The sequence below is a fragment of the Rhinatrema bivittatum genome, chromosome 1 (assembly GCF_901001135.1).
Source record: "Rhinatrema bivittatum chromosome 1, aRhiBiv1.1, whole genome shotgun sequence".
NCBI lineage: Eukaryota > Metazoa > Chordata > Amphibia > Gymnophiona > Rhinatrematidae > Rhinatrema > Rhinatrema bivittatum.
Genome location: NC_042615.1, coordinates 119,177,883 through 119,204,741, shown reverse-complemented (window position 1 = coordinate 119,204,741; position 26,859 = coordinate 119,177,883). Strand labels below are relative to the sequence as shown.

At 41.9% G+C, this 26,859-nt stretch overlaps 1 protein-coding gene across 1 annotated transcript in view; it reads left to right on the top strand.

Moving 5' to 3' along the window:
- The window catches only part of MTNR1A (melatonin receptor 1A), a 144,557-nt gene extending 121,168 nt beyond the window's left edge, over positions 1 to 23,389 (top strand). The window contains exon 2 of the mRNA XM_029586947.1: positions 22,518 to 23,389. Coding sequence (XP_029442807.1) covers positions 22,518 to 23,389 — 872 coding nt within the window. The remainder of the gene's footprint in view (positions 1 to 22,517) is intronic.
- Positions 23,390 to 26,859: the final 3,470 nt, after the last annotated feature.

The following is a 26,859-nucleotide window of genomic DNA, read 5'->3' as shown; positions in this document are numbered from 1 at the left end:
CTTCTGTACACGAGAATATGGAGGAGGGGCAATGGACACTATTCTCACAATGGATGGCCTGGATGTGTCAACTTTCTTGGAATATTCTCAGGATGAGATTACTACCAGGGTGATCCTGCTTGTGTCAGTTCACTCCGAGATGGATAAAATCTTGACCTTGTAGCTATATTTCAGATTTAAAAATATTTCTTTCTTTTTTTTATGGTAAAAGGATGATTATTTTTCCAGATGTGGTGCAAGCTACACAACTTAGGTGAAATATTTTTCTTGAGAAGACTGCCCAAGTGCTTATGTAGGGTGCTACTTTTTTTTTTTTTTAAGTTCCCATGCAAGTGCATACTCTGTGTTCAAGGGAATAAGTGCACCTGTTTTGCCCCTTCTTAGCTGACACATTTTTTGCATAATAAATTTTCATGAGTGTTATGTTTGTTTATTTAAAATTAGTTATACACTGCTATATCCTGTAATCTAGGCGGTTTACAATTAAAAACAAACATAATCAACATATATTGCATATAAAAACAAACTCAATATAAACATATAAAGAATTAACAATAAAAACAGTTAAAATATTAAAACAACAAAGAACATGAAATAGTTCATAAAATGTCCATTATCTTCCAATATGTTAACATTTTGACTTAGCCTGATTAATTTCACTGGTCAGATGAAAAAAATTTTAATTAATTGCTGTTTAAACAGCCAGGTTTTTAACATTTTCTTTAATGTTTTTATGTTGTCATTGCTACAAAGTTGATCAGGCATTGTATTCTATAACAAAGGGCCTGCCACCAATATTGCCCTCTGGCGTACCTTCCCAAATGAGCCTTTTGAATGGTCGGTACTGATAAAAAGTAATTTATTTGTGGAGCACAAAAGCCATTATGGTGTGTATATGTGGAGGCTTGCTTCTAACCAAACTGTTTCAGGATTATGTATTAACATGAACACTTTATAATGTTCACTAAAAGCTACATGTAATCAGTGAAGTTTTGACAACACAGGAGCAATATGATCATACCTGCTTGTATCCATTAACACTCTAGTTGTGGAATTTTGTAATAATTGTAACAGCCTGATATGTTCTGCTGGACCCCCAATAGTAAGGAGTTACAGTAATCATATTTGTAAAAAAGAAGCATCTGCAACACTAACCAAAAATCATTTGACTCTAAGTACAGTTTCAGCTTATGTAAAATTCATAGTTTAGCCTGCTTTAATGATTTTCTGCATGTGTGCTTTCATTGCTAGCCTACTGTCCAGCTGGACCCCCCAAGTCTCTGACTACTTTTGACACTGAAATTTCTATTCCATCAAATCTGAAATTGAGAATCTTCAGGCAGAGCTGTTCTTGTAAGGACAATAATTTTAGATTTGCTTACATTAAGAGCAAGCTGATTGTGGAATAGCTATTTTCTGAAGGTTTGCATGTATCTGTAGCTCTTTAAAAGCCAAAGGTAGTGAGTTCTTAATTGGGGAAAAAAAATTAGATATCATGTGCAAATATCCTAAAATCTAATCCTAGACTTTCCAAATGCTTGCAAAAGGGGGACAGACATACATTGCAAAAAGTGGCCAATAAAAGAAGACAAAATGCATTTCTTTTAATGTTTAAAGAAATAATTTAAGCTAGTGTATCTCATAATTAAGGAGTCAGCAATCGGCAAGCCTGCTGAATTATATTGTGAGTATACCACAATACTGACATTTCCCACATTTTGTTTTTTATGAGAGTGTGCATAGGGAAATGCAAAAGCAGGTTATATGTACCTATAAACAGAGTATTAAGAGATTCAACTGCATTGCATATAGCAGTGGTCAATGGTACAATACAGCAACTGTGTCAGTCTCACGATACCTCTAATGTCTCTAATAATATGTATCCTGATATTTCTAGCAGGTTCTCCTTCCTGCACAATATTTGTTCCATAGTCTGGAGGTAAACAAGTCCTATTATGAGCCCAAATCTTGAATCTTAGTTAGGGCAGCCACTAATGGGTGGGTTAACCCAAAATACCACCTCAGTTCTATCATAGAAATAATAAACAATGCAAAAGGGATGCAGGAATTACTGAGAAGGAGGCTGAAAGGAGGCTGAAGACTCAAGGCCCCATGATGCATGAGTGAAGGTACGTTGATATGAGAAGTAAAATATACTAGAGCTGAACCTGGGGAACAGTAGAGTGGATACAATTGGAGCAGGCTTAGATTCAGATGCAAATGCTAAGCCAGTTAAACATAATGTGACCTAAAAAGCATATGATAACTGGTAAGATATGCGTTGCAAGGAGATGTACATTTGTTTCATCTTAGAACACAAGAAAATCCTAACAATGCATAGTAGAATTTGTATAGCAGTCAAAATATTGATAGGATGAATGAGAAAATTTAAAAAACATGATCAGCAGTAGGTGAGTATAGCCAAATAAACTCTTGCATGCATAACATAAGCATCTTATTCTTAGTTTTCAACAGTTTGTTGAATTCTGCTATTTTCATAGGTGATGATGAAATTTTCTTCTGTGAAGATAGTCGTAACGCGCAAGGTAGAGTTGTGTAAAGCTTAATAGACTGTGTAAAGTCTGTTTTATCACACCTAGAGGTAGTAGGCACACAACATGTGGAGTGGAGGAGTAGCCTAGTGGTTAGGGCAGCAGGCTATGATCCAGGGAAACCAGGGTTCAGCTCCTGCTGTCACTCCTTGTGATATTGGGCAAGTCACTTTAAAATCTGTTGTCTCAGATACAAAATTAAGGGCAGATTTTAAATGCCCAGCACGTGTAAATCCCAGCCTTTACACATGCCGGGTGAATCTTCCAAGAGGCCTGGCCATGTGTATAAAGGCCGGGATGTGCTCAAGTGCTGGACTTCTTGGAAGGGGAGGCAGGAGGATGTGTTTTGGGTGGAGCGGGTTGGGACAGTGCCATTGTTCGCTGTCCTGGAGCCTTGCACACCAGCAACCGGCCGGTGCACGCAAGTTACTTCAGGTTGGGCCCTGAAGTAACTTGAAAAATAAAAGGTAAAAACATTTTTAAATGGTTTTTAGATGGTGGGGAGGAGAGGGGAAGGGGAAGGGAGGTTAGGGTAGGGGGTCGTAAAGTTCCCTCCCAGTCTGCTCCTAAATTGGAGCAGACTGGGAGGGAACTGGGGAAGTCCCTGATGCGTTGCCATGCGAATGTTGACTAAATCGATCCCCCCCCCCCTTGTGTGCACCATCACTGATTTTATAACATGCGCGGGCATGTTATAAAATCTTGCATCTATGTGTACGCACATATTTTTTAATAAATCAGTCCCTTAGATTATAAGCCCTGTGGGAATAGGGAAATACCTATAGTACCTGAATGTAATCTGCTTTGATATACTGTTTGAAGTACCAAAAGTCGACATATAAAAATCTAAATAAATAAAATGAGATAATGTCAATACAGTTGTTGGTAACATATGGTATGGAATTCGTTGTGCCATCAGTGATAACTAAGGATAGGGCAGTATTGCTGCATCAGGTATTATTCAGTAGATAGTATGAACTGTAGAATGAAGAGTCCTTAGGAAGAGAATGGTCATGTACTGTGGGGCGGATTTTAAAAAGGTTACATGTGTAATAATACGAGAGAGAGACAGAGAGAGAGAGAGAGAGAGAGAGAGAGAGAGAGAGAGGGAGTGACTAGCCATAATGCCCTCACACTAGATAGGTATTTATTTCTCTATGGGAAGCCCACCTAATAACTCGAGGTGAGGTTTAGGTATTAGTGTAGGGGTTAGGGGCCACTTTGACATTCATAGTGAGACGTATGAACAGCACAGTGCTCTCTTGTGAAGATTTGATGATACCCAGGTAGAGACTCCATCAAACTATGTTGAGAGAACATTGCACAAATCTCATCTTTGGGTGAGTTTCCTCACTCCGAAGGTCCTCAAATCTTCACAAGAGAGCACTGTGCTGTTCGTACGTCTCACTTTGAATGTCAAAGTGACCCCTAACCCCTACACTAATACCTAAACCTCACCTCGAGTTACTAGGTGGGCTTCCCATAGAGATATAAATACCTATCTAGTGTGGGGGCATTATGGCTAGTCTCTGTCTCTTTCTCTTTCTCTCACAGGCCCTGATAGCTAGGCTGGCTCTCCAGGCAATTTAAAACTACTAAAAATGGTCCACCCAGTGGTTGTATGCAGGAAATACAACAATTCAGAAATGTATCACAAAGTGTGAAAAGGTTAGCATTTCACATAGGTATTAGTGCACTTTACAATAAACTGCCTATTACCATAAAACACAACCCTTTTCCTATCGCATGCGATATTTTTCGCATTTTGATAAATCCAGGTCTGAGTGAGAAAGAGTGATAAAGATTTCTTTAAGAATAGTAATAAGTTAAGTCTGTACCTGATCAAAGACTATAGTCCAAGAAATATGCTTTCTCAACACGTATTGTTTAATTGCTAAGGTAAGAATTTCTGTTTTACAATGGGTGATTTATGAGCAAAAGTATCAAAAATTACATTAGAAAGTTTAAAGGAAACCTTATTAATTGTACTGTATATTGTGAGGTAAAATATTCAGAAGCATTTTGAGATATGGGTCCCATTTTATTATGGAGTACCTCTAAATCAAATGAATTAAGAGCATCACGTGCAGTTCCTGTGCCACCAAAAATTGTATCCAATAATTCACACTTGTTTCAAAATTCATTAGCTTGGGGTATGACTAACTGCATATCAGATCAAACATTAAGCATATGCATGTGGTTAGGAACACACTGAGAGCAATTTGGATATTTTGGACTCCAAAAACAAATGTGGAAATAAGTGAGCAATAAAATGGTATTCCATATCATATAAAGTATCATATGGTGCGTGATTTTTAATCCGAAAGGGATGCTATTCCTGAAAGGGATTAATGTAAGAAAGATAGAGTTTAGGAGGGACAGAGAAGTGGTAGGTAAACAAGACACATACAAAATGAATGAAGTCCTGATAATATGCTGTTGATTACTCTGGAACCATGTGTATGCAACTTTCCATGTACCCATATCTTGGCAGGAGATATTGTTGAGAAACAAGGCAGGAATGCCAAGAAAGTAAGAGGTAAAAATTCAGAGACATTTAGCCAAATAACTCACAAATTATCCAGCTAAATGATAATTTTTGAATATTTTGGGCACTTATCCAGCTAAATTATAGATAGATAACTGTAATCTGTCTAAAATTTAGCTGGATAACTTAGAGGCATTTTGGAGGTGTTCTGTGGCAGATTTAAGTTAGCCAGATAAGTTATCCAGCTAATTCCGATATTCAGATTTAGATGGCTAATTAAGAACATAAGATTTATCATACTGGGTCAGATTAAAAGTACATGAAGCCCAGTATCCTGTTTCAACAGTGGCCAATCCAGGTCACAAGTACCTGGCCAGATTCAAAAAAGTCAATAGATTCCATGCTGCTTATCCCAGGGATAAGCAGTGGATTTCCTCAAATCTATCTTAATAATGGATTACGAACTTTAATTCCAGGAACTTGTCTAAACCTTTTTTAAACCCAGCTACACTAACAGCTTTCACCACATTCTCTTGCAATTAATTCAGATTTTAATTATGTGTTGAGTAAAACAATATTTTCTCTTATTTGTCTTAAATGTATCATCTAGTAATTTCATTGACTATCCCCTAGTCTTTGTAATTTTTTAGAGTAAATAATAGATACATTTATTTATTTATTTTATTTATAGATTCTTTTATACCGCGGTACGTATAGACATACATCACCTCGGTTTACAGTGAAACAATAAATTAGCAACAGGCTTTACATGTAACAGATTAAAAAACAGTAAAACATTTAACAGCAACAGGCTTTACAGAAACATGGGTTTTAAAGATAATATGCATACATCATTAAATATCAAACAATAAAATATAAATAACCATGTATTCGCAGGAGCAAATTAACATACATATTTGCCTGTGCCATTATTTTATACACTTCAATCATATCTCCCCTTAGTCATCTCTTCTCCAAACTGAGGAGCCCGAACCTTTTTAGTCTTTTTGCATACGGGAATTTCCTTTATACCAAGGACTGGGCCCCGCCCGGAACGTCAAATAACTTTGCACCGGGTGGGCCTTCCATCTCCTGCACTGCCCCCCCACCCTAAGGGGCAGATTTTAAGAGCCCTGCTCGCCTAAATCCGCCCAAATCCGGGCGGATTTAGGCGAGCAGGGCCCTGCGCGCCGGTGAGCCTATTTTACATAGGCTCACCGGCGCGCGCAGACCCCGGGACTCGCGTAAGTCCCGGGGTTCTCCGAGGGGGGCGTGTCGGGGCATGTCGGGGGCGGGCCCGGTCTTCGCGGCGTTTAGGGGGCGTGCCGGGAGCGTTTCGGGGGCGGGCCCGGGGGGCGTGGTTACGGCCCGGGGCGGCCCGGGGCGTGGCCGCGCCCTCCGGACCCGCCCCCAGGTCGCGTCCCGGCGCGCTAGCGGCCCGCTGGCATGCGGGGATTTACGCCTCCCTCTGGGAGGCGTAAATCCCTCGACAAAGGTAAGGGGGGGGCTTAGACAGGGCCGGGTGGGTGGGTTAGGTAGGGGAAGGGAGGGGAAGGTGAGGGGAGGGCAAAAGGAAGTTCCCGCCGAGGCCGCTCCGATTTCGGAGCGGCCTTGGAGGGAACGGGGGTAGGCTGCGCGGCTCGGCGCGCGCCAGCTATACAGAATTCATAGCCTTGCGCGCGCCGATCCAGGATTTTAGTGGATACGCGCGGCTCCGTGCATATCTACTAAAATCCAGCGTACTTTTGCTTGCGCCTGATACGCCAGCAAAAGTACACCTATTCGCGTTTTTTGAAAATCTACCCCTAAGTCTGGGGGTTACTTACTAATTACAATCTGTATGGTGAAGGAGACGGAAAGTCTGTCACCCTTCCACTGCTATCACATTCTCCCCATGTGATCCTCTGTTGGCAGCGTTCATCCCATGCGTGCGCTGGGCCAGTGAGCCTTGCAATGGCCACGCACGTGCAGGATGCAGAGATAATGCTGGGGCACAAGGCGATGATTTGTGCAGTAATTTAAAGCCCAGGATCATCAACCTGTGAGCCATATTTGCAGTGGTGGCAGCATTGTTTGGAGCTCGCGTAGCTGAAAGGAGCAGCTACAAAGGTAAAAAGTGTGCAATAGGCATGGTCATTGTTAAAAAATACCATCCTAGAAGCACAGTCCAGATGTATTCCACACATTAAGAAAGGTGGAAGGAAGGAAAAACGATTACTGGCATGGATAAAAGGTGAAGTGAAAGAAGCTATTTTAGCCAAAAGAACTTCATTAAAAAATTGGAAGAAGGATCCAACAGAAGAAAATGTAAGACATTGATAAGACAGGCTAAGAGAGAATTTGAAAAGAAGTTGGCTGTAGAAGCAAAAACTCACAGTAAAAACTTTTTAAAATATATCCAAAGCAGAAAGCTTGTGAGGGAGTCAGTTGGACCGTTAGATGATCGAGGGGTTAAAGGAGCACTTAGAGAAGATAAGGCCATAGCGGAAAAATTAAACGATTTCTTTGCTTCGGTATTTACTGAAGAGGATGTTGGGGAGATACCCATACCGGAGAAGGTTTTCATGGGCAATGATTCAGATGAACTGAACCAAACTATGGTGAACCTAGAAGATGTGGTAGGCCTGATTGACAAACTGAAGAGTAGTAAATCACCTGGACCGGATGGTATACACCAAAGGTTCTAAAGGAACTCAAAAATTAAATTTCAGACCTATTAGTAAAAATTTGTAACCGATCATTAAAATCATCCATTGCACCTGAAGACTGGAGGGTGGCTAATATAACCCCAATATTTAAAAAGGGCTCCAGGGGCAATCCGGGAAACTACAGACCAGTTAGCCTGACTTCAGTGCCAGGAAAAATAGTGGAAAGTGTTCTAAATATCAAAATCACAGAACATATAGAAAGATATGGTTTAATGGAACAAAGTCAGCATGGCTTTACACAAGGCAAGTTTTGCCTCACAAATATGCTTCACTTTTTTAAAGGAGTTAATAAACATGTAGATAAAGGTGAACTGGTAGATGTAGTGTATTTGGATTTTCAGAAGGCTTTTGACAAAGTTCCTCATGAGAGGCATCTAGGAAAAGTAAAAAGTCATAGGATAGGTGGTGATGTCCTTTCATGGATTACAAACTGGCTAAAAGACAGGAAACGGAGAGTAGGATTAAATGGACAATTTTCTCAGTGGAAGGGAGTGAGCAGTGGAGTGCCTCAGGGATCTGTATTGGGACACGTACTTTTCAATATATTTATAAATGATCTGGAAAGAAATACGACGAGTGAGGTAATCAAATTTGCAGATGATACAAAATTATTCAGAGTAGTTAAATCACAAGCAGATTGTGATAAATTGCAGGAAGACCTTGTAAGATTGGAATATTGGGCATCCAAATGGGAGATGAAATTTAATATGGATAAGTGCAAGGTAATGCATATAGGGAAAAATAACCCATGCTATTGTTACACAATGTTCAGTTCCATATTAGGAGCTACCACCCAAGAAAGAGATCTAGGTGTCATAGTGGATAACACATTGAAATTGTCGGCTCAGTGTGCTGCGGCAGTCAAAAAAGCAAACAGAATGTTGGGAATTATTAGAAAGGGAATGGTGAATAAAACAGAAAATATCATAATGCCTCTGTATCACTCCATGGTGAGACCACACCTTGAATACTGTGTACAATTCTGGTTGGAGTCAGACTCTTCTGTTGATGAGCGTATTCCCAGGCCTCCTGCTGATACAGCAGAGGCAAGCAGGGGGCCACCTGCATTAACCATGTTGTCACAATTGTGGGAGAGTGTCCCAAGGCTTTGTGCAAGAAAATCAACAAATGCATTTGTATTGATATTTTTAGCATCATGGAAGGGAGGAGAAAGAATGGGATAAGGAAAAGAGCAGAGGTTGAGGAAGCCAGTGACCCAGATAAAAGGTGCCAAGGAATATAGTTAATTGGACTTGGGAATTTCTTATAATGATTAGCATAGTCAGACACAATGATCCCACACAGTATGGACCCATGTCAAGCTGTGCCAGCATTATCCTTGAAGCATGTAAAGATTACGAAGGGTGGGCTTGGCTGAACTACGATGAATGCTTCCGAGACAAAATGGAAGAAAATCAGTTCATGTCATGGGGTACTCAGGGTGAGACAGATAAGGAACAGGGTGAGTGATGAGGGTGCAAGTGGGCAGGTGGCGCAAAGATCTAGCAACTTGGCAGATCCTTCGCTTGCTTCTGCACAGTCGAATAATAAAGTATGTTGGCATTTTAACAAGTCCACTTCCAATTTCCAGGAGCACAAGTTTAAGCATGCTTGTTCCATCTGTTTTGTACCCCATCCCACTGTCAGATGTAGCAAGAGGCTTACTATGGGGAGTTCTGCAAAAGCGAAATGAGCATTGCACTTTTTCATGAGCCCCAACTCTGATCAAACTGGACAGAATGATAGCCTGGCTTAACTGTTATCCCAAGTGCAATGCCACTTCCAAAATAATTGATGGGTTTTGGGTAGGGTTTCTGATTTCCTTTCAGGGAAAAATTTCCAAGAGCTTGGCATGCAATGCGGGCTCAGCAGTGTGCTATGCCAATATAGTGCAGCAGAAGATTGATGCTGAGTTAGCCCTGGGTAGACTAGCCAGTCCATTCACTGATCCTCCGTTTGCAGAGATTATATTTTTGCCTTTGGCAGTTATGCCTAAAAAGAAGCCCAGAAAATTTAGGCTCATTCAAAACTTGTCTCATCCACCAGGAAGGTCAGTGAATGATCATTTGCCATGGGATGAATATTCCATCCAATATGCCTTATATGAGAATACAGTCGCATTTTTGAGGGTCTGCGGAAAGGGTGCATTGATGTCAAAGACTGACATCGAATTGGCTTTCAGGTTGCTCCCCATCCATCCGCATCGCTTTTCCCTGTTGGACTTCCATTTCAGGGGGCAATACTATTTTGACAAATGTATGCCGATGGACTGTGCTGTTTCTTGTGCAGGCTTTGAGGTGTTCAGTTCTTTCCTGAACTGAGTAGTTGAGCAACGAGCGGGCATTAGGAATGTCAAACACTATCTGAATGATTTTCTCTTTGTGGGACCCAGTGGGTCGAACACTTGTACCAGACTGTTAGTCAAATTTCAGGGTACTGCTTCCGAGTTCGGCATGCCGTTGGCGAGTGAGAAAACTGAGGACCCATCCAAGATTGTGTCCTTCTTGGGCATTGAGCTTGATTCAGAAGAGATTGAATCTAGGTTGCCTATCAACAAGCTATCCAAGTTATATGAAATGCTTCAGCATGCATTGCTAGTGAGGAAGCTGACATTGGCCAGCATTCAGTCCCTTGTGGATAGCCTGAACTTCATGTGTCTGGTCATCCCAAAGGGATGGGTATTCATGAGGAGACTGGCCCAGGTTACTGCAGGCATCAGTTGACTGATTCATTTTATCCGGGTATCAGTGGCCATGAAGAAGGATTTGGCCATATAGGTCAACTTCCTCAGCGAATTTAACGGTGTATCTTTGTGGTAGGAGCCTGTGACTTGGGCATATATACTCTGATGCTGCAGGAGGTTGGGGATTTGGGGTATATTTCCAGGGCTCATTGCATACTGAGCCATGGCCTTCAGCATGGAGAGAAGGGAGCCTGACAAAGAACAAAATGTTTCTCAAATTATTTCCCTTATTGCTCACATTAGTGGTGTGAGGTGTTAGACTCGCCAATAAGAGAATAATCGTTTGGTGTGACAATCAGGTGGTAGGCTAGGTCATCAATAGGCACTCCATAAAATGTCAAATAGTGGTGGATTTGTGTAGGGAAATAGTTCTGCAGTGTTTGCACTTTAATATAACTATTAGTTACAGGCGGGGCACATGCCTGGTGTAAGTAATGGTGTGGCAGATGCTCTCTCACGCGTTAAATGGGATTCATTTCACAAACAGGTGCTAGACACAGAGGCTACGACAATCCCAGAGTGCCTATGGAGGACTGGGATGTGACCACCTGAGACCTGTTGTGGGGAGCATTACCCCTACAACATGGGCAGCCTATCACTGGGTATACGATCGGGTGCACTCTTTCTTGGGTGGGTTGGGATGGGTACAGTGTCCTATACTGGCTAAAATTATTCAATACATTGTGAAGGTGAAGGATGGGGGGTTGTCCAGGAGAGCAGTAACATCAATTTTCAGGATTTGTCTTCTTCATGAAGGTGCAAAGGTAGGGGGGACCCAACCAAGGGCGTTCATGATAAAAAAAAAGATGCTAGCAGGGTAGGGGAGGACAGTTGAGCTGAGGAAGGGTTTAAGGACTCCCATCACGCATGAACTGCTTATCCGCCTGTAGCAGGCTCTTCAGGCAGTGTGCAAATTCAGTTTTTGAGCTTTGTTTAGTAGGGATGTGCATCGTTTTTCTGATGGATGAAAATATCGTTCGATATTTTCTAATCCGTCAGGTATCGGGGGTCCCCGAAAGCAATAGGAAAACACCACGAAATTTTTGTGTGGTTTTCTTATTGTTTTTTTTTTTGGGGGGGGAAGAAAGGGCACACAGAAAAAAAAACCCAAACCCACCCCGACACTTTAAATCTAATTATTTAGAATACCCCACCCTCCTGACCCCCCCAAAACTTTCCTAAAGTACCTGTTGGTCCAGCGGGGGTCCCGGGAGCGATCTCCCGCTCTCGGGCCGTCGGCTGCCACTAATCAAAATGGCGTCAATGGCCCTTTGCCCTTACCATGTGACAGGGGCTATCGGTGCCATTGGCCAGCCCCTATCACATGGTAGGAGCAATGGATGGCCCGCACCATTTTATTACGTCGGGAGTAATAACAAGTCAAAATGAATACAGCACCTTCAGGAAGGTGCCATCTCCAATAAACTGAGACACAATGTGGGCCTGGCTTAAACTATACCTGAAGAAGAAGGAAGCAAGAAATTGATGTTTGGTTTTCGAGACAGAATCACCATATTTTTTCAGAGTGATATTGAAGGTATGTGCATGGAGAACACCCCTTTGGCCATGAGACTTGCGGACCTGGTGCAACAGAAGCTCGATAAGTAATTGGCAATGGGAAGAATCACCAGTCCTTTCGAGTTTCCGCCTTTACGCAAAATGATGCTCTCTCCCCTGGCCATCATCCTGAAGATGGAACCAAGCAAATACCAACTTATTCAGAGCTTGTCCTATCCGCACGAAGCCTTGGTGAATGATCATCAACCCGATGATGAGTGTACAGTGCAGTTTGCTTCATTCGATAGTGACATAGACATGCTCCACAGGTATGGCAAAGGTGTCCTCATGGCTAAGACTGATATCAAATCCACCTTCTGGCTTCTGCCAGTACACCCCAGCAGCTTCCCATTATTGGGTTTCCGTTTCAAAGGAGCATATTATTTCGACAAATGCATGCCAGTGGGGTGTTCCGTTTTATGCACATACTTCAAACTTTTTAGCTCTTTCCTACATTTAGCTACTACTCAGAAGACTGGTCTGGAGAACATCATCCATTACCTCGATGATTTTTTGTTTGCTGGTCCTCAGTATTCACAGGCTTCTGCCTGTTGCCAGCATTTCACAGTTTGGCTCACGAGTTTGGCGTGCCACTAGCACATGAAAAAACAGAAGGTCCTACCATGGTGATCACATTTTTGGGAATCGAGCTTGACTTGATCGAGGTGTTATCCAGATTGCCTCAGGAAAAACTTCAGAACCTCCAATCCATGCTTGAACAGGTGTTGGCACTCAGAAAATGACTTTAGTCGAAGTGCAATCCCTCATCAGCACTTTAAACTTCACATGCCGGGTCATACCGATGGGGAGAGTGTTCTTGAGGAGGTTAATGGCAACTATGGCGGGCATTAGCCATCTTAGACATCACATTATAATCTCGTGGGTGATAAAGGATGACCTGGCCATATGGGTCACTTTTTTGAGCAAGTTTAATGGAATAGCTGTTTGGTAGGATTCCCCCATCTCCAACCACAACCTGGGCATATAATCTGATGCATCAGGGGGAGTGGGGCTTCGGCGTGTATTGTCAGGGTTCCTGGTCAGTGGAGCAATAGCCATCATCCTGAGTAGAATTGGGCTTGATGTGCAATGCCACCTTTCATGAGCTTTTTCTCATCCTTGTCACTCTAGACCTATGGGGAGAAAAGCTGTGCAACAAGCACATCGTATTCTGGTGTGACATTATGTCCGTAGTGCAGGTGATAAACAGGCAGTTGGCCAGATGTCATAAAGTAGCCAAACTCTTAAGAGAGGTAGCCCTTGTTAGTCTTTACCTGAACAAGGTTATATAGGCGTATCATGTGCCTGGAGTTCATAATGGTATAGTGAACGCCCTTTCAAGAGCTAAATAGAATTTGTTTTGGAAACAGGTACCTGGAGCCGACATAGATGGAGTACCAGTACCAGACCACTTGCGGAGCATTGGAGCATCACCATGAGAGACCTATTGCAGTGATTGGTAGTTCCGGCTACTTGGAGCGCATATTGCAGAGCTTATGCAAACTTGTCTGAATTTTTTAAGGAACGAGGTTGGGTCGAAGGGCCCATACAAGAGGAGTTAGTTCAATTTATAGCATGGGCTAAGGATAAGGGAAAATCAAGGGGTTCCGTGTTGAATCAGCTGGCAGGGTTTGCTTTCTTTTCCAAGGTCCAGGTATGGGGCGACCCAACTAAGAGTTTCTTGGTAAAAAAGAGCTGGCTGGTTGAGCTAGAAAGTCAGGGCCACGGCTCGATGCAAGGCGCCCAATCACTCATGACCTCTCATTCTTTTATGGCAGGTAATACTATCCATTTGTGCATCTGATTTTGAAGTCAAGCTGATCTAAACCACTTTTTCCTTAGCATTTTTTGGCGCTACACGAGTCAGTGAGCTGGTGGCAGCTTCTAAAAAAGACAGGGGTTACCGAGGTATACTGATGCAGAACATCAAGGTCTCTGATCATTTTGTCCAAATTATTATTCAAAGGTCAAAAACAGACCAGGCCGCCTGGGGTGCAAGGTTATGCTTGAAGCGCACAGCGAAGCAGGTTACTTGTCCCGTGCAGATCTTGCTGGATTTCTTGGCACAGCGACTGGAGGGCGGCGGATACCTGTTGATTCATTCTGACCTTCTCCACCTTACCAGATACCAGTTGTCTGCTGTTTTGGCTTTGGCTTTGACCGGCATAGGGTGTAATGCCAATGACTTCAGGATCCATTCATTTAGGATAGGAGAGGCCACTAGCGTGGCTCAGACTGGGTTGCACATCGATACCATACAAAGTATCACAGATGGAGGTCTGACGTCATATACATATATATTAGAACAAACCACACATGAATGTCTAACCTTTTCTTTTATTCCTCTCTTCACAGATTTATCCCAAAGGCAAAGGATTATTTAAATTGGTGGTCCCTCCTTTTTTCTCTGAGTAGCCAAAAGGGCTTTAGTTTGCTTGTATGGGTCACATTTGGGTCTGGCTGTGCTGGACGTTCATGTTTTATGGATGGGGGAAAGAGGAATGTCCTGGGACCAGCTCCTGCCTTTCTTGCAACTCAAGAAGGAAATGCTTGCCAAGCCAGATGTCATAGTAATACACCTCGGAGGCAACGACCTAGGGAGCCGGTCGTGTGTGCAACTAATTCGGCGCATAAAAAACTGACTTGAGTGAGTTAGTTTCCCTTTTTCCCAGTACACGTTTTATGTAGTCAGATATTATTCTTCAGATTAAAAGGAAGGATAGTAAAATATGGAAGAGGGGGTGCAAAAAGATCAACTGGCAGGTGGGTGTATGGGTAAGGAAGCTAGGTGGGCAGCAGATATCACACAAGAGGGTGGATGACCCATGCGAAGGCCTGTATAGGCCTGACCAAATTCATCTTTCATATATTGGTTACGATCTTTCCAATAATGTTATACAGGAGGTTCTGGAATGTATTTTCAGGTGAAGAGGCGACCACTTTAGGTGGGGGGCATGAGGCAAATAGGCTGACTTCACTGGCCTGGGGTGGGCACCCTTGCTTGGAGGTCTCGGCGGGGGGAGGGCATTAAGGGCTATCTTGCTAGGAAAACATGGTGGACAGCAGTGGGCGGACTCAGTTGGTGTCAAAAGTGAGAAAGTTGGCTCATGCAGGGAAATTTTACATTAAATAATGTTTACAATAAAGCTGCGGCCTCTTCATCCAATTTTGGTGTCTGTTTCCTTTGTTGTGGGTGCTCTGGGATGGGGCGAGTATGGCTACTGGCGATTATAGTGATCTCAATGTTATTAAATACAGTGAACAGTGTGCCCTATTGGGATAAAACGTATCACTTGCTTATTAAGAAATATTGTCTATTATTATCAGCTGAAGTGAAGATCTTTTGATCCTCGTACTTCAGTACAAATTCCAGGAAGGAAGAGGACAATACTAACATTTGGACTTCTCTATCTAAGGGGGTGATGCATCATTATGTCACGTATATTGTGTGATATACGTGATATTTTGCAGCTTCCCACCCAGATACCCTTCTCTATTACAATAACCTCCTTTGCATGTAATTTGCATGCATGAATAAAGAAAAATTGGTTCTTACTTGCTAATTTTTGTTCCTGAAGTATCACGAATCAGTCCAGACAAGTGGGTTTATGCATCCCTACCAGCAGATGGAGGCAGAGAACAAAACTTTGAGGTACTGCTACATAACTGAGAGTGCCACCTGCAGTCCCTCAGTATTGACCTGTACCTAAGCCAAGATATATACCTTAACAAACCCCAATAAACCTTGGGTGAACAGAAACTTAAAAGTTGGAGCCCCATGAAAACTAAGCCCCCTTAACACAAAGCATATACCAAACGATGTGCACTTTTCATTAATCTGAGTATATCACATACCAGCTCAGCAACATCCAGAAGTGAGGACGTTTTTCGAAAGATGGGGACGGGTCTCTGGACTGATCCGTGGTACTTCAGGAACAAAAATTAGAAGGTAAAAATACATTTTCCTTTATTCATGCATGCAAATTGCATGCAAAGGAGGTCATTGTAATAGAGGAAGGTATCCTGTTCACACCACGGACCAGTCCAGTCAAGTGGGATTCTGGGCGGGAACTCGAAAGACCTATGCGCAATACACTTTCCACAAATGTTGCCTCTTCTTGCGTGCATACATCTAAGCAGTAATGTCTAGTAAAATTGTAAAGAGAAGACCATGTCACCGCTCGAGAAATCTCCTGCGGAGAAAGTAACTGACATTCCACCCACAAGGTTGCCTGCGCCCTAATGGAATGTGCTCTCAACTCCTCCAGCACAGACCGGCCCTTACAGATGTAAGCCAAAACTATGGTCTCCTTCATTCATCATGCAATAGTGCCCTTGGAAGCCTTATTACCTTTCCTTGCACCACTGAACAGGTCAAACAGATGATCAGATTTCCGAAAGGCATTCATCACCTGCAAAAGAATCCGACACACATCCAATAAGTGAAGCTCCCTTGCCATCAGAGCATCGGCTATGAAATTTGGAAAGACCGGTAGCTCGACAACCTGGTTAAAGTGAAAAGAGGACACAAGCTTAGGCAAAAAGGAAGGAATTGTACATAAAGAAACCCCATCCTCCGAAAAACACAAGAAAGGGTCCCTACATGACATTGCTTGCAATTCAAAAATCCTTCTAGCTGAACAGATAGCCACCAGGAAAACAGCCTTCAGGATTAAATCCTTTAAAGAAACCCTTCTAATCAGTTCGTTCATTAGTTTTTATTCCTGATATTACAGTTTTTGGTGCTCAACTTTTCCATATTAGTTATGTATTGCCGATGTTCGCTCACTTGTTTAATTCATGCATTCACCATCCATTTTTAATTGTTACCATTTTATATGTTCTTCTGTTAGTCAATATTTTCTTTTATATGCCCTTCTTTTAGTCAAAAAATGTGTTTTATTAGTTTATATGTTTCTTTTTCAAGTTTTTATAGAAATTATTTTGCTTATTTTTGTAGCTCCTGAGGCAGCCTTGTATATGGTGGCGAAACTTGGCCAGAGTTGGGCAATTTTAATACATTTCGTCTCCATCGCAATAAAGTATCTTTAAGGACATTTGGCATCTATCCTACTATATATATATATGCAAGCCGAGCAGCTCAGGAAGGATACTGTCAGTCTCAGAATCATACTTTTATTGATCAGACATTTCATGCTTACTAGTTAGAATAAAATAGACAATACATGCCTCTACAGTCTATAACACAGCATAGGCTTATGCTGAGAAAAACTCTGCATCATTAGTGAACTCAGGGCAAACATATCAGAGATTTTGACTTGTTTAGGGTATATTAATAAATGTAGCTAGCTAACTACCCCTATAACTTTAGGAGATTACCTTCCATTTCACCCTGGGACAGTCTCCATGGCTGGAGATCTCAGAAGCAGTCTCTACCAAAGGAACCATGCATTCATGGCCCCTGTCTCTTGCTGGGCTCAGAAGGCTTGGCTGAGCCCTGGAAAAGAAAAGATGGGCTCTACATGAACAGCCAAGTAACAAGACTTTCTTATGTGTAGCCTTCCATGACACAGGGCCTCTTCTACTTTGTCGCAGGGAGGAGCTTTGGTGATGTCTCAAGCATCATCTTCTGCTGATGTAAATGGACTTCTTCCACCAGTTGCCTCCCTGAGCCCTCTTTCCTGTTACTTTTTTTTTTTTTTTGAATTCTTTATTTATTGTTTTAAAACATAAACACAACAAATAAGATATACTTACGAGAAAAACAATAATAATGACAGGTTCTTGAGATCACAGTATCTTACATCATCCTTAGTATCAAAGGTAATAATAACTAACAAGAAACCTGTCTATTATTTAATAAAAAGGTAAATCATAGTGATAGTCTACTATCATTAGGCGGCATAAATTCAATTCTAAGAAAGAAAAGGCATTAAATTTAAAGAATGTTTGCATTTAGTTAGACCCTTCTTAATCATAAGCCCGATACTATACAACGAGAAGGTTTCTGAGATCCTCGGGTTCTGTAAATATATAATTCTTCCCATCTAATTTAACATAACATCGACAAGGATATCTTAATATGAGAGATCCTCCCTTTTCCATTAACTCCTTCCTTAACAAAAGAAATTTTTTCCTTCGCAATTGAGTGGATCTTGCACAGTCTGGGTAAATCCAGACCTTCTGTCTGTAAAACAGTTTTAATCGATTGTGAAAGAAGAATTTCATTATTGTATCTTTATCAGTAATAAAAGCACATTGGACTAATAGTGTGCCTCTTGATTTAACTTCAATTTCTTCCTGGGACTTCAGAATCAAATCTGACAGATCTAAGGAACTATCTTTATCCACTATTTTTACAGGGGATGTATCAGTATGTATTTTATCTTCCGTTTGTTGTTCTTGCCTTATATTCTCTCTCTTTATGCCAACGTAATAAGCTTTTACAATTACTGGGAGGCATTTTTAAGGAATCCTTAAAATTTGCATCAAATAATTTCTAAAAAGCTCTACTGGATTCAGTTTCCTAATAATAGGAAAGTTATTTATTCTGAGATTTAATGATTTAATCGAATTTTCCAATCCCTCCATCAATCTATTTACCTCTGTTTCTACAGTTATTTGATGACTCTGTATTTTCTCTACCTGTAATATTCTCTTATCTAGTTCCTTCATAACCTTTTCTTGTTCTACTAATTTTTCAGAATTTTGAACTGATATATTTGTGTTTTTCATCACTATCTCTATTAATTGATCCATCCATCTTAACTAAAAAATTCCACACATTGTCCAATGTGACATTTGCTGGTTTAGACATTATTACATCTGATTTAATAATAACTTCGACGTTATGGTGGGGTTTCTCTCTGTTGTGTTTAACTAATTTAGGGGTACTAGTACTCTTTGGAGAAACATTTAGTTTGTCCAAAATGGTGTGTTGAGTTGGTTCTTGATTGACTTTATCTATCAAATCTAACCTATCCCCTTGATGTATTATATTATCAAGAACCGAAGTGTTCAGAATTACCTCTTCCCGTTTTCCACCTGAATTTTCTGGGAGTGATACTCCCTCTAGCCCAGGTGGTGGTGGTGCATCGGGTGCCCCAGGGCTCAAAGATGTTTCCTCAACCGGAAGGGGTGTGTCCCGCTCTAACCCACCTCCTTCAATGGTTAGCTCATCTGGGGAATTTTGAGTCAACCATTCAGATACAGTTCTCTGACTTACATTTGCCATCATCTCACCAGTCGGAGGCTTTAGTCTTGCCTTCCTCTTGGTGTGAGGCATATCTTATTTATTAGGTAATAAAAACAGGCACTAAAGTCTAAAAGTCAGAGTTGTATCGAATGTAGATGCAAACTGTGGTAGCTATCACTTGATGGAGGGCTTAAGAGACTCAAGGATAGGACACTAATTTCCACAAAATACAATAATATATTAATTATTTAAGAGAAGGAAAAAGACAAAACAAAAAACCTGAGAGTGCGGCTGGGCCCGGCTGAATCCCGGCGAAGCCCGGCAAAGCCTTAATGCCGCGCGCCCGGCTTCAGTGGCGCGCCGGCGGCAGCTGCGCACCGGAGAGTAGTCCAATTTATAACAATGTCAAAAAGTCACCTCACTTCCGGGTACAGCCACGCCCCTCCGGCGGCATCAGTCGCAGGCTGGAGATCTTAGCACCGTCGGGGCCAACAAAACTGCTTACCCCCGGAAAGCACAGCAGCTGCGAAGCAGGTAATTTAGTATCCTCCTTCTCCTCTCGCCCTCAGAGGAGTGAAAGGGAGAGAGTCTCTTATACAGTCCCACTTCCGGGTCCGGGCACAGCCACGCCCCTCCGGCGGCGTCAGTCGCAGGCTGGAGATCTTAGCACCATCGGGGCCAACAAAACTGCTTACCCCCGGAAAGCACAGCAGCTGCGAAGCAGGTAATTTAGTATCCTCCTTCTCCTCTCGCCCTCAGAGGAGTGAAAGGGAGAGAGTCTCTTATACAGTCCCACTTCCGGGTCCGGGCACAGCCACGCCCCTCCGGCGGCGTCAGTCGCAGGCTGGAGATCTTAGCACCATCGGGGCCAACAAAACTGCTTACTCCCGGAAAGCACAGCAGCTGCGAAGCAGGTAATTTAGTATCCTCCTTCTCCTCTCACCCTCAGAGGAGTGAAAGGGAGAGAGTCTCTTATACAGTCCCACTTCCGGGTCCGGGCACAGCCACACCCCTCCGGCGGCGTCAGTCGCAGGCTGGAGATCTTAGCACCGTCGGGGCCAACAAAACTGCTTACCCCCGGAAAGCACAGCAGCTGTGAAGCAGGTAATTTAGTATCCTCCTTCTCCTCTCGCCCTCCTTTCCTGTTACTTTTAACAAGCAGGAAATGCATATGCAAGAGCTCATGCATAGTCAAATAAGAGCATAAAAAAGGGGTCTCTCCTTTATTTCAAATAGATGGACTTCCCATTCCGACACCTGCTTGCTCCTGCTGCATTGCAACTCCTGCCCAAGGTGCGTGATTTCAGTCCTGTGTCATTTGTTCCTCTGAGCTGACCTTGTCTCAGCAGTTCACCTGCCCAATAAGCTCACTCTTCTTGGATCTGTTCTTATTTCCAATCAGATTTAGGAACTGTCCCTAACACATACCTGGGCTGTTCTTAAGTCAGTATTGATGGAGAGAAGCTGTATTCCCTGGTAAAAACAGGCAGATCAGATAATTTAGTCACATATTGTTATTCTGACCAAAGTTCCTCATCTTTGTATTTCTCCTGAAATACATGTCAATGTCCATCTTGTGGAGTCAGTATTCATATTTCGCTGCATACAATAGTAATATTTCTGGTATCTCCATACAACACCCAAACAGAGGGGAAAAGGTCTCTATCTTGGGCAGCATGGCATAGGCAGCTGGTCCACTGCAACTAGTTCCCACTTCCCTATCCCTATCACTTCCAACTGATTCCCCCAAAGGGGAGAAAGGCTGTGAGAACACAAGCCTTTCTTTTGCAGTGGGAATGACAGTGCAGAAGAACACAGCAGGCAAAGGATTTTCAGTGTTTCTATTGTTTAAATAAGAAGATTGTTGTAGAAAATCTCTATCAGAGACAGAGAGCTCAGCAAAGAAGCATACAACTCTTTAGTAGTGAACCACCAAGAGCAAATGCAAAGAAGTTAGCCCTGGCTCAGCGCTTAGGGTCAGCATCAGCGGTTCCATAGAGCAGTGATTGGCTAAATTGGAAAAATGCTTCATTCAGGTTTCCTTGCTGACACATGATGACAAGGCTATTAGGTCACTCATGAGTCACAGGTAAGGGCTGGTTGCTATGGAGACTTCCACTTGATCAGCCACAGAGAACTCCATAGGAAAACAAAGGTTGCATGGAATACAATGAAGCCCATTATATGCTATGCAAGCAAAAACAAATTAAAATGTCATATGTTTCATTCAAGAACTGCCCATTCTTATTCAGGGGTCCATGAATGAAACAAAATTGGCTTATTCGTTGTGGATTTGGCATTCATTTTAAGAAAATGCACATTCCTAGTCACAACCCAAGTTATGTTATTATTGCAGAGAGGTGGGGCATTTGAAGAGGATTGCCCAGCCTGTGTCACATTCAGCAACTTGCTGGATGTCTCTGCAAACCTCCTCTGTCACCCCTGATGCCACACCAGCATCTCCATGCCTGGAATGCCACCTCCTGTGGCCGGGACTGCGTCGCACAGCTCAGCTGGACACCACCATCTTCCAGCTGCTTTGGGCCCTTCCGTTAGACATGCATGCTCGATACAGACCTATATTTAAAGGGCCTTTGGTGGGAAAGGTACTGAGGTGCCCGGAGATGATGTCAGCAGGACTTCTTAACTTAAGCTTGTTAAGTTACGCTCCCTGTCATTGCCTCAGCAACTGGTCTCCTGTCTAGTAGCAGTGCGTGTTGCCACAGCGTTCCAGTGTTCCTAATTCCTTATTTCTCCAGCCTTGCCTCGTCCAGCTTGCCTCATCCAGCCATGTCTTCTCTAGACTTCCTTGTCCATCCTTCCTTGTCCAACCTTGTCCTGTCAGTTTTCTACAGTGTCTTCTGTATGTTTTCATCCACTCTTGGCCTGATTCTCTGGATCTCGACTTCTTTTAAATAACTGCAAAAACTAAAATAGCAAATCTTACAAATAAATAACAAATGTTACAAAGAAAATTATGGAATTTTATTTTCTGAAGTGCAAGAATTTAAAATGGTAAGTCAGAAATGTAATTTCTGTTATGCCGTCTCTCATTTGAAGCTTCAGACATTTGAAACTTTTAATAGTTATTAATTTTCTCAAATATATTGAATATGAGTTTTTAAGATTAGATAGGTCTCTTCTTCAGATATGACTTGTTTGGATAATTCCAATCAAATATGTTGCATCATTTATAGAATCCATTTCTCTCCTGAACCAATATGGCTACTGGAATTCTGCACTAAAGAATATCTTAAAGTGAAAAAAAGGTAAACAATGACATTGACATATGTATTTTTTAATTCTTTTGCAGGAAATAGATTTGTTATAAGTCTGGCCATTGCAGACCTAGTTGTGGCAATCTATCCATACCCTCTGGTCTTGACATCTATATTTCACAAAGGATGGAATCTGGGATATCTGCACTGCCAGATCAGTGGTTTCTTGATGGGAATAAGTGTCATTGGATCTATTTTCAACATTACCGGCATCGCTATCAACCGCTATTGCTACATTTGCCACAGTCTCAAATATGACAAATTGTACAGTGACAAAAATTCTCTGTGTTACATCATTCTGATCTGGATGTTGACATTGATAGCCATTATACCAAATTTGTTTGTTGGCTCATTACAATATGACCCCAGAGTCTACTCCTGCACCTTTGCACAGTCTGTCAGCTCAGCATATACCATAGCAGTGGTGTTTTTTCATTTTATTCTTCCTATATCCATAGTTACCTTCTGCTACTTAAGAATATGGATCTTAGTTATTCAGGTGAGAAGAAGAGTTAAACCAGACAATAAACCTAAACTGAAACCACATGACTTAAGGAATTTTGTCACCATGTTTGTGGTGTTTGTTCTGTTTGCAGTCTGCTGGGCTCCTTTGAATTTTATAGGCCTTGCAGTGGCTGTCAATCCAGAGACAATTATTCCTAGAATTCCAGAGTGGTTGTTTGTTGGCAGTTATTACATGGCATATTTCAACAGCTGCCTTAATGCTATTGTATATGGATTACTAAATCAAAATTTCAGAAGAGAATACAAGAAGATTATTGTTTCTATTTGTACAGCAAAGATCTTCTTCATAGAGAGCTCCAATGATGCAGCTGAAAGGATTAATAAAAGCAAGCCATCACCAATGCTGACAAACAACAACCAGGTGAAAATAGACTCGGTGTAATACTGGAAGCATTTTATAATTTAGCAAAATATTCACCACTGCAATCAAAGATCTGATAAGATTACTGTGATGTAATGTAATGACAGTCCAACACTACCAATTGAGTTCTATGTGCTGCATTTGTGAACCAAAGTACCACAGCCTTGTATACAGATATTGTATGATACTTTATTACTCATGTTTTAATCTACCGACAGCAACTAATATTTTTTTAGTTGCAAAACTGTTTTAAGTGCTTTGGTTCTATGCAGATCATATTAGCTTATCTTTTCTTTTACAGTTAATAGAATAATGTAATACTTGATAAAATGTTTGTGTTCCATAACAAACCAACAGGAACTAATGGATATGTATATCACTGACTCATGGTATCAGAAAAAAAAATCACTCATGACACTTCAAACACATGCCTATGTGGGCATATTTATGAATTTAGCAGATAAACAATAATATGTGTGATATGTTTTATACATTTTTATATGCAAAACAGTCTGTAATGGCCCAATTAGATAACAGTATATAGTTTGGCAATCACTGTTTAAACTGCACAGCAACCAGAAGTCACTGTCTCAGACTAAAAACAACTACGAAGTACTGCCTTCAAATGTAGGTCTTCTGGAAGAAATGCCAGACGATTATGATTACAAAAGAACCCAGCACTGCAAGTATTTCAGCACAATGTGCCTGTGTCAGGGGCCAACCATATCTGACCTAAAAATAAAAATGTTTTATAAAAAAAAAAAGACTCAATAAAAGACTATAAAGCATCAGTACTCAGTGATGAGACTTATGACAGTATGAATGGACAAACATCTCAGAAATTCTCTTGAATAATGGCTCACAAAGCACCAGCCAGTTTAAAAGCCAAACTCAACCTGAAGTCAGCCAGTCACCAACCAGTGATTCACAAAAATGAGCCGATCACAAAATTAAATGCTCAAACACATACAAGATGGACCACAAGGTATTAAAAGTACAAATTCTAAAGATAAACAATCTTCAAAATTAATAAAATATAATAAACATTTTTGTAAAAAAAATTATTGGTAAAAAAGTAGCCCACTCAATCTCCTTATTTAATCCCACAGGAGAAACTATATTACATTTGTGAGAAAACCCCTGTTCTTGTGAAAGTAGTCACAAATCATGATCTCCATTCCAAATATTTTTATTAGGGTGTTCCAATACCATGAAGGTTAAATTTGTCAACCCATGTTGTGACAAAGTCCAGTGAGGTACAAACAGAGTTTCAAGATGGCCCCTCTGATTGCAACTCCAATTATCCAGTATTTTTAACCTGATAATCCATTTTGTCTTTCCTATGTAAAAAAGAGTACAGGGGCACCAGATCACATATATGAATCCTTCTTTATTACAAGATATAAGAACCGATAACACAAATTCATTACTGGTCCCAAAAGAAATGGTACTAAAACATCCCGAATATTAGGAGCTTTTTGTAAAGTGAACAAAGGAGGAGAATGAAGTGCTTCAGGCAGCTGCAAAATGCTGCAGTGTTTCCTTATGGTGTACTGCCCCAAATGAATATGTATTGAGTAGGGCAGAATGCAAACTATTTGGGATTTAGGCAACTTTCATGTTGGATGCATAAGGAGCTCTCTATTAACCCATCTAGCTCTTTTGTATGCTTGGGAAATAATGTACTGTGGGTAATTCCAGTTATCAAAGCTTTATTTCCATACCCCATAATTTGAACTCAACAGTAGAAGAACACAGGTGATGTAAACCAAGAAATTGTCCAGTAGATTAATTATTCCATAGTCTGAGAGTATGACAACTCAAATACTTCAAAATACTATTATAGGATGCTGTCTTGCAGAAAATAGAAAATTGAAAACCACTGCAGACACAGAAATAGTGTTATCTCTAGTACTAATACTAGCTGAGTGGATCAAGTGTAGATTTACATCACATGAATTTAACCACTCCAAAAAGCATGAAGTTGTGATGAATTCCCAGTCCATAACAGAAAGATGTTATCAATTTAATGGTGAAATCACTTAGGTAATGCTCAGGGAGACACGAATATTAAGATGGAAACGGGTCCAGAATAATCTTAATAACAGTAATGAAGAACCCTCTTTCCTATTCTCTCAAATTATCAGACGCGCTTGTTAGTGACCGTCATAATAGGCATCATTGTGTGGTGATGTATACCATTGTCACTCTGCCTTATGCTTAATCATAGGTCAGTCCATAAGTCATCCTCAATACTTTTTTTGTATATTTTTATGTTTAATTCACCCAAGTGGTTTTTAAAATACTGACAAACGTGCTTTTAACTTTAACTTCACCGATACGCCATGCTGTGGAATGAATCACGCCCTTGAAGAAGGACTTGATGAAAGTCCGAAACATTGTACAGTGTCGGGCATATAACAGCAATGTGGTGAATATTAGAGATGTGAATCGTGTCCTCGATCGTCTTAACGATCGATTTCGGCTGGGAGGGGGAGGGAATAGTATTGTTGCCGTTTGGGGGGGTAAAATATCGTGATATATCGTTAAAATCCGCTAAAACCCACCCCCGACCCTTTAAATTAAATCCCCCACCCTCCCGAACCCCCCCCAAATGACTTAAATTACCTGGTGGTCCAGCGGCGGTCCGGAACGGCAGCGGTCCGGAACGGGCTCCTGCTACTGAATCTTGTTGTCTTCGGGCGGCGCCATTTTCCAAAATGGCGCCGAAAAATGGCAGCGGCCATAGACCAACAGGATTCGACGGCAGGAGGTCCTTCCGGACCCCCGCTGGACTTTTGGCAAGTCTTGTGGGGGTCAGGAGGCCCCCCCCAAGCTGGCCAAAAGTTCCTGGAGGTCCAGCGGGGGTCAGGGAGCGATTTCCCGCCGCGAATCGTTTTCCGTACGGAAAATGGCGCCGGCAGGAGATCGACTGCAGGAGGTCATTCAGCGAGGCGCCGGAACCCTCGCTGAACGACCTCCTGCAGTCGATCTCCTGCCGGCGCCATTTTCCGTACGGAAAACGATTTGCGGCGGGAAATCACTCCCTGACCCCCGCTGGACCTCCAGGAACTTTTGGCCAGCTTGGGGGGGGCCTCCTGACCCCCACAAGACTTGCCAAAAGTCCAGCGGGGGTCCGGAAGGACCTCCTGCCGTCGAATCCTGTTGGTCTATGGCCGCCGCCATTTTTCGGCGCCATTTTGGAAAATGGCGCCGGCCGAAGACAACAAGATTCAGTAGCAGGAGCCCGTTCCGGACCGCTGCCGTTCCGGACCCCCAGGTAATTTAAGTCATTCGGGAGGGTGGGGGATTGAAGGAGGTAGGATTTGGCAAGGAAATGTTTAAGTTATTTGGGGGGGGTTTGGGAGGGTGGGGGATTTAATTTAAAGGGTCGGGGATGGGTTTTAGCGGGTTTTAGTGTGCCGGCTCACGATTCTAACGATTTATAACGATAAATCGTTAGAATCTCTATTGTATTGTGTTCCATAACG